At 33.8% G+C, this 9091-nt stretch overlaps 1 protein-coding gene and 1 non-coding gene across 2 annotated transcripts; one reads left to right on the top strand and one right to left on the bottom strand.

Moving 5' to 3' along the window:
• Positions 1-2079: 2079 nt before the first annotated feature.
• On the bottom strand, positions 2080-2151 carry TRNAQ-CUG. The gene has a single exon. It is a non-coding gene; the product is annotated as a tRNA-Gln (tRNA).
• A 1073-nt stretch (positions 2152-3224) lies between these two features.
• LOC122587478 (RNA polymerase sigma factor sigA-like) lies at positions 3225-7913 on the top strand. The gene is made up of 10 exons (XM_043759665.1): positions 3225-3361; positions 4375-5181; positions 5338-5536; positions 5647-5739; positions 6212-6340; positions 6444-6497; positions 6599-6676; positions 6779-6841; positions 7168-7280; positions 7614-7913. Exons 2-10 carry the CDS (start codon positions 4526-4528, stop codon positions 7720-7722), a joined length of 1494 nt encoding a protein of 497 aa, XP_043615600.1. The 5' UTR covers positions 3225-3361; positions 4375-4525; the 3' UTR covers positions 7723-7913.
• Positions 7914-9091: the final 1178 nt, after the last annotated feature.

Below are 9091 nucleotides of genomic sequence, written 5' to 3'. Positions count from 1 at the left end.
ATTCCTTGAAATTACTAACATGCTTTTATTTCTGCAAACTAACTTTTCAAAACGCAAAGTGACAACTCGGTCACAAGCCAAATTTTCTCTTGATTTACATTTTTACAACCCTAAGTACGATATTCAGTCCTTTTGTTCGATTTTGGTCTTGCCAGTTAGCTATACTTCATACGAACGGGTACACTGCCCGTAAGTGTGTTGTAGTCAGATAGAGGTAGATCTTGTTATAAATTTTTAAACTAGATTTCACATATCAATGTTTAAAAAATAAAAATAAAATAAGATAAAGGAAGTGCCGAAGTGGTACTAACATGCGTTGGGTATTAACATATTGTAAATGTAAATAATTTAACAACCCCTAAACAATTGTTATAACTTATAAGAGAATGTATATATTTCGAAAATGAATAATAAATTAAATCAACTAGTCCATCAATATATGGTGTACATGTAGGATGTAGCAAATCGAACACATAGTTTTCCATTTCTACGACACGACTTTTCATTGTACCGAGTATTCAACTATTGTTCATTTGATTTGATTTCATATGCTAAGTATATATGTCATTTTTCCTATTTTTACAAAGTTCACTTTTACAATTCGATAGTTTCACCAAATTTACATTTCCGTATATACATACATGTCTTCGAGTTTTAATTTCTGGAATCGGAGTTATTGTGTAACTGAGCTCGAGATTAGTTTAAGGGAAAATTACACTTTTGGTCCATGAACTTGACACGTTTTTCACTTTTAGTCATTAAACTTCAAAAATTGCAAATTATACACTGAACTTGTCACTTTTTTTCACTTTTGGTCACTGCGTCAACTTTGTTAGTTTTTCCCCGTTAACTTGCCCAGATTCGTTAATTTTCATTCACTTTTCATTCTTCCCATTATTCCATAACTAAAATCGATAATCGGTCCAACTTCAGGTTTTATATATTGTTTTGTCCGATTAGTGAAAATACATATTCATTTATTATGTTTTAAAATAAATTTTTTATGTTTATAGTTACTATCTATTTGTTATACAGTAATTTGATTAAATGAAGTAATTGTTTTTTTTTAACGACGATGAAATTGTTATTGAAATTTTTATTTATAAAGATAGATTTATTTAGTGACTATGTTTGAATTTCGAGTCCTCTTATGTCTACTTTAACCGTAATTTTTTTGTGTTATATAAACTTATATAGTTTTTCTTAATTCATTTTATTAACTATTAATAAACGAAAATAAAAATAAGATATTGTAATGTTTATCTGAAATAACGTGTTGTAGGTTTTTCTGATTATCTATAACGACTTATGATTTAACCATAAATATTTTTGTCTATGTTATATAAATTTGTTATAAAACATATAATAATGAACTAATTTTTTAAATATATTTTTCATTGATAAAATTTACACCAACTACTATATGTTATAAATAAAAATCTTTAGAGTCAAAGTTAAAAGTAAAAATATTAACAAAAAATCAAAATAATAACATTTAAAATTGGACGAATGAGGTATATATAAAAAAAAATTTAGGTAAATTACACTTTTCAATCACTGAAGTTTGTCGATTATTGATTTTAGTTATGGAATAATTGGAAGGATGAAAAGTGGAAAAAAAACTAACGAATCTGTGCAACTTAACGGGGCAAAACTAACGAAACTGGGCGCAGTGACCAAAAGTGAAAAAAAGTTTCAAGTTCAGTGTATAATTTGCAATTTTCGAAGTTTAGTGACTATAAGTGAAAAATGTGCCAAGTTCAGAGACCAAAAGTGTAATTTGGCTTTGTTGTTTACTTGTTTGCAGCCTTCTCTTATAAGGTCTACTCACGTCAAGGTCTTCCGGCATCTAAACGTTGGAAGCGCCATTATCTCTTAATGTTTTCGCTGACTGGCATACTTCCTTTACCATTGAAGTTTTGGTTAGCATTTCCAGATTTGGGAGTGTTGACTGCAGAGCAGTATGGAATGGTAAGGGCGTTTATCATGGAGCGTGTACGTCCATCAAACTTCAATGAAGTTAACAAAGAATGAAAGTAAATTTAGCAGTGAAAAACAAAAACAAAAACAAAAATGAAAAGGTCCTACCGAGACTTGAACTCGGGTTACTGGATTCAGAGTCCAATGTCCTAACCACTAGACCATAGGACCACTGATGACATCTTTCTTCCAATTATAACATTTAAACATGAGAACTCCTAACAGCAACGAAAAAAACTTTGCTATATTCACATACACTTGTATTTGGACGTGGTTGAAAGAACCCAAATTGATTTTTATTTGGCATTCAACCAACCCCACCAATAATTTGTTGTCTAAACCAACTGCTTCATCTACTCCATAGTTTGTAAGTTGTAACATCCACCCACCTTGGATTTATCACCCAAACTAGTCTATTAAGATTTGGCATCGGAGTTTTTATAGTATATGTTTTATGTTTATGATATACTAGTACTTAAATATAAAATTATAGTTTATAGTTCAGGTTTTATGTTTATGACATACTATTATTTAAAATTTATAGTTTATAAATGGAAAATAACTTAAGAAGAACAGATATATCTATTTTATACATATGGAAATACGTATAACAAATGTAAATAAACTATAGACTTTTAATCTTACTAGTACGGTATTTGCGTAATGCGGCGGTGTTCCTGCGGCGATGATGTGGTGGTGGGGGACGACTGTAGGTGACGTTGAGTGGTGTACATGATTGATGTAAAAATAACTGACGTAAAGAGTTAATGAAAATATTTTAAAAGACAAATGACTAATAGTGTAATATAATCATTAAGGGGTATTTTAGACATTTTCACTCATGTAACTTCCAACATGAGGTTATTCTTTTTATAAAATTGTATCGATTACTCCGGTGGAAAATCATTTGTATCTTGATAAATTGATATTATTAAAAGAAAAAAAAGCCAATGAAGGTCAACCTAGTTGTTTAAAAGCATTTTCGGTTACCCAAAGACTTGGGTTCGATCCTTAGGGATGACAAAATCTTGGGGTTTTTCCCTCTGAATACTTGTAATGGCTCGTGGCCTACATCTCGTTGTCTAGAGTACGTGCAAAGTTTCACCAGAGATTTCCTAATGTCACATACGGACTGAATATTTAAAAAAAAAAAACAAAAAAGAAACCAATAAAAATAAAGAGTCAAAAGAAACAAGAAACATTGTTTTCCTACGAAGTACAAGAGAACAAAATAACATAAGTTGATACAGTCAGCCATAAAGTCCCTCTGCAATTCAGGTTCACTCACTTGTTCCTGTTTTATCCATCACCCTTTTTCTCTCCCTCTCTCACACAATCTAACGACATAGCAGGCAACCATAACTGACTTCTGTCACTGCAGGTAAATAATGTTGTAAATATATAACGTCCATTTTTATTTATATGCAATCTTTCATGTTTTTCTGATATAAGTTTTATGGTGAATGTGATGTTGGTTATTAAATTTATCTTTAAGCATTTGTGTGCCGGTTTCAATGATAGTTTTGTTAATGAAATGTTTGTGTTTGAATGTTTGATGTTTATACCTGATACGTTGTACCGGCCTAAAAGATGTAGAACTAGAATACTGGTTGGTTGTTTAACTTAGTTCTAGTCTAAATGGAAATTGGGACGTGTTCGGGTTGGCAGGTTTGTGGGTTGATATTGGACTGAGACTGACCTTTTTAGATAATCAGGAACCAACCGTTTGACCTGTTTTGCGATCGGGTCAAACATGTTGACACGTTGGTTTTGGGTCGAGTGGGTTGATTTCATGTCAACATGTTTAAAATATGTTTTTTTTCCATAATCAAAAACTTGTGTATATTTTTATTTGAAAAAAAATTTGTGTAATAAGTTATAGGTTGGGAGGTCAACCCATTTACCCAGATGGCCAACCCATACATGACCTGAAAAAATTAAAGTTAGCGCTGTGAGATTACACAACCCTACCCCGAGTCAAGTTGGGTTTTGGGTCATGACGAGTATTGCCAGCCAAAAGTTCCATGGGTTTGCTTGGTATTCTGTATTCATGGAGACATGTCATATCAATAACCTTGCCCATTGTGGAATATCTGCGGTTACCCAGCACAAAATCAAAATGAAAAAAACAAAACAATCTTATAAAATTAATGTTCAAATTTGGGGTTATACATTAAAATAAGGTAACACGATATAGTTAATTAGTCATTCAGATAAGCTGATAAAAGATCATGCATTTGACTGCCTGTTACAAACCAAAGAAATTGAAGTGCTTAAAAATGTACACGCGTTCTGTTCTTTTAGACTGATTATATAGCAATACCTGGAAGCCTGTTTAAGGGTTATGTCCATATAAAAACTTCTTTTAATCGTTGTCTTTTTTGTTGTTGTCAGAATGTATAAGTAAGTGATCTCCAGTAAACCTTCAGAACTGTTCAACAATTTTGTTGTTTACCGTGAAGGAGGAAGTGTGTCATGGTTTCTATGATGCAACATTCTCAGGGTATGTGACGCTATTTCTTGCAAGTCGAATAAAGCTAGACATATGATGTCTACAACTGCAATTGGATTAACGGCAGGAAATAGGCTGTTGGGTTCATCTTGTTATTACTCTAATACGAATGAAAAACTGTCCTGCAGTAGCGATATTGGGTTCACACTTGTCTTTACTAAGAATGTGATCTCTGCAAAGAAATCACCTGACTATGGTAATAGTCCTATATCCAACCCAGTTACGAATACCATAAGAGTGCTAAAGGATCCTTCAAGCTGTACAGATCAATGGGTTCAAACCTTTAACCATTTGGATAAGAAAGGCTCCAAGGATGAACTTTCGGTTGAATCTTTGTTATTGTTACAAAAGTCTTTGCTCGAGAAGCAATGGAAAATTTCAACCGAGAGGAATTCCACAACAGCTACTCCTAACGAAAAAATTAACAAAAAAGTACACTTTACTGGTTCACAGATATCTGCACGAAGGCGAAGACTAGATGCTAGGAAGAAAACAACGTATACTTGTTCTGTTAAGCAAGGTGTTACAAGTAAGCAGTCGAAATTTACACTTGGTTCAGAGCTCCTTCAAAATCAATCTAAAGGTTATGTTAAAGGTGGGATAAGTGAGGTATTGCTCACTCACTCAGAAGTGGTCATTCTATCAAACAAAATCAAGATTGGTTTACGCTTGGAAGAGCAGAAACTAAGGTAACTAATCTTCCCATATCTAATATATATCTGTATACGGGAACTCTCCAATGTTTTCTAACTAAGATTCAATGCGGTTACTGCATCCTTAGATTAAATATATTTGATAAGTCGATCCTCTTGCTATGAAGAACTTAATGAATATGCACTTTTCAGACTGAAGAAAAAACTGGGAACTGAACCTTCAGAGGAGCAACTTGCTACTTCCATGAGGATTTCCCGAACTGACTTAAGAACCAAACAAATTGAATGCACTTTGGCAAGAGAAAAACTTGCGTTGAGCAATGTCCGTTTAGTGATGTCGATTGCACAAAGATATGATAACATGGGAGCTCAAATGGATGACCTTATTCAGGTGGCTAGACTCTTTAGTGCTACACTAACAAGCATTAATTTTTCATAATACAATGGACATATCTATAGCTGCAGGATTCTCATTTATACCATTGCCTTATTATCGTGTAGGGGGGTCTAATTGGACTACTCCGAGGGATAGAAAAATACGATTCATCTAGGGGTTACAAGATTTCTACCTACGTGTATTGGTGGATACGACAGGTAAACACTTTAGAATATGGAGAATTTTTATGTTCATAGATTTTGTTCCTTTATCAATAGGTGTCAATTTTCACCCATTTAGATATTAGCCGCTCTGTTTGTGTTATGTTCCAATCTTCAATGGATTGAACCGTCAAGCAAAAAAGGTTTAACTTATATGTTTAATGGTCCGGGGGGGGGGGGGGGGGGGGGGGGCTGGGCTGCAAATAACATTTTCTCAATCTTTTTGTTGGAAAAACATAGAATACATGGTTTTAAATCATATTTAACATATTAACTATATATTAAAAACTTAAAAAGAAAGAACAGTAAAGTACTATTTGATCCAAAATTTTTTACCTGTTATCCGATGTGCCACTTTCCCACTTCTTAGCACTGTGATAGTCGTTATTTGTTCCTTCATAACAAGATTTATAAGCGATTATATAAGTTACATGGGAAGACTGTATTTGCTTATGCCTTTTAACGCCAGGGTGTTTCAAGAGCGTTAATGGAAAATTCAAGAATCCTAAGATTGCCTACTCATTTACATGAAAGACAAAGTGCAATCCGAAATGTCAAGATCAAACTGGAAGAACAAGGAATAAACCCATCTATTGATGTAAGTAAATATAGGAGTGGCAGTCACTAGAAGCAATGCCACTATCATTCGTTCTTTATATTTTCTTATGTTTGATTTTGTTCTTTTCCTTATAACGCCATAGAGGATTGCAGAAAGCCTGAATATATCCAGAAAGAAAGTTACGAACGCGACGCGGGTACTAAAGGGATTTGCACACTTGAATTTCTGCATTTATGTTTGCATTAATGTTTTTTCGTGATCAAAGCTTTATAAATATGTAAAAACTATTCCATGTAGGCAATCACTAAAGTTTTCTCACTTGATAGGGGAGCTTCCCTTTCTATAAATGGTCTTCATGGACAAATATTTTATAGTGTAAGTCCAATATCATCTATTTATAGTTATTTTTTGAAGTTGTGAAACGCCTGAATTCCCACATTTTCTGGACTTTTAACTGCTTCTATGTAACTGCTACAGGACATTGCAGATACTTGCATGGAGAACAACCCATGGCATGGAGTAGATAAAAAGGCTCTCAAAGTACTTTTACATTTTTTAGAACTCATCTGAGTGGTTTTCTTTAATCCATTATGTTGTTACAGTTTTTCACAAGGTGGCAAGATGGGTGGGTTGGATAATAGGTCAATAAATGCCAAAAGGGTCAATTTTGGTACATGTTAAAACATGCCGAGTATTCCCTATGTCTAACCTGTCAAATGGGTTGAAAGTCATCTATAGTGCATAAAATCTTCCTAGACTGTTATATTTTAAACATTGGATTATTTTTGCCACCTTTGGTCTTTAAGCAATCAAAAAAAAAAAAACTTTGAGGTGTTCCACTTACTGACTTGCTTCTAAATTTGTAGGAGGAAGTAAACAAGCTCATCTCCACAACTCTTGGGGAACGGGAGAGATATATCATCCGTCTTTATTATGGTCTTGACAATGAATGCCTTATTTGGGAAGATATTGGTAAAAGGTACAAGACTTCATACCACCATTTTGTATGAACAAGTTTAGAAGGTTAATAAGTTGTTCTAACAGAAAATTCTTCTAAAGTTTGAGCTTAGAAGTATCAAACATACTTTAAAAATGAGCTTCGGTTACAACTTCATCCTTAGAGGTGGCAATGTTGGCCCATTTACTCTGTGACCAAGTCAATTGAGGATTTGAGGTTATATATTAAAAGCTCATATGGGTAGGACAACATAATTGACACACGGATTAGGCCCCAAAAATACCCCCCCCCCCCTCCCACCCACCCACACACACACACAAACATATGACCTTTGTATCTCATTTGATCTTTCAGAATGGGATTGTCGAGAGAAGGTGTTAGGAAGATTGGACTTGTTGCACTAGAGAAACTAAAAAATGCTGCGAAAATGACAAAGCTTGAGACAATGCTGGTAGAACATTGATTTATTTCAGTAGTACTTTTTTGTACAACGCTTAGTAAAATTTTTGGTTATTTATATACTACACTAATGTGAAGGCTTGACAAGAGTTCAGCACGCTGTATAAAGGAACATACCGCAGAAAACATCTGCACTTATCATTTTGTTTTAAAAGGATATATATAAAATTACGAGAGGTTTTTTTGTGTGTGCCATTAGTGGATTGTGTTTTCTGTGTTCTAAACTGTTTTGGAGTCGGCTGCCATGTGAAATATAAGATATAACATAGCATATAGTATATAACAGATGATTGACACAAATGTATCATATATGATTTCACAACATTTACTTAACAAATGAAAATAATAAATTTGTGGCCCTGCAATTAGGACAGACCCTGGTAGGTGTTTGTCATGATGTCAGGCCCATTTATTAGCTGTCCGTGCCCCACAGTCTTCTAAGTTAACTCGTCACGTTTGAAAGTTATGTCCGTTTGAAGGTGGTAATCGATATGCATTCGAACTCTTACAGAGACGGCTTGTTTTTTGAACTATTCCTTGAACAAGATATGAGTATATGACCCTTTTAATTTTGTTGCTATTTTGTGAGTTCCAATTTGTACTTTTGTCTGTAAGTGATTACAAAGATGAGAGATGGCGGTACTTTAACATCCCTTCATGTTTTCTTCACATTTTAATCAGCAAACAGCGAAGTCTTGATGCTGTCAGGGGCTTATCTACCATTTCAATTATTCTTGTTTTAAACATATCAAAAGTTACACACTAGTACAACTGTACAAATCATCTCCGTACCGTGTTCATATAAGGGTGGACGGAGTAGGAGAGAATGCCGATACCGGACCAGTACCTAATTGAACACCACCCCGTGGTACCGGTGCCGATAGGGCGGGGAGGAGGGTGGGAAAGGCTGTCCCCGGGTCTCTCTTGATATTACGACCATTGCAAGCATAAAAAAGCACATGTAACTATATAGTTGACATTGACACTCGTATAAGTCATCTGCTATGGAATTGTTATCTTTCTATTCATTCTTTTATTTTATTTTCAAAAACACATATAACTATATAGTTTAGAGCGAAATTTTATTGAGCTTAATGAGTTAGGCTTGATACTATGCAGACTCAAATCCTACATTAGAATTTGAAGTATACAAGCATGTATCTAAGCTTATGATTACCCTCTCTATCCTTGAGTTTGACGATTGAAAACAATCATAATAACTTTCGACACATTTTTATTGTGTAAAAATAAAAATTTACATTATAAAATCACACATAGTTTATGGTGTTTTAAATTCACATAACTATTGATTGGTGGCAATACTTTTAACAAATTTTGAAAAACAATGCATAAAATTATTTAGAAAATTTTAT

Source organism: Erigeron canadensis, chromosome 2 (genome assembly GCF_010389155.1).
Source record: "Erigeron canadensis isolate Cc75 chromosome 2, C_canadensis_v1, whole genome shotgun sequence".
Taxonomy (NCBI): domain Eukaryota; kingdom Viridiplantae; phylum Streptophyta; class Magnoliopsida; order Asterales; family Asteraceae; genus Erigeron; species Erigeron canadensis.
The sequence above is the reverse complement of the archived record's forward strand: the minus strand, read 5'-3'. Positions and strand labels throughout refer to the sequence as shown.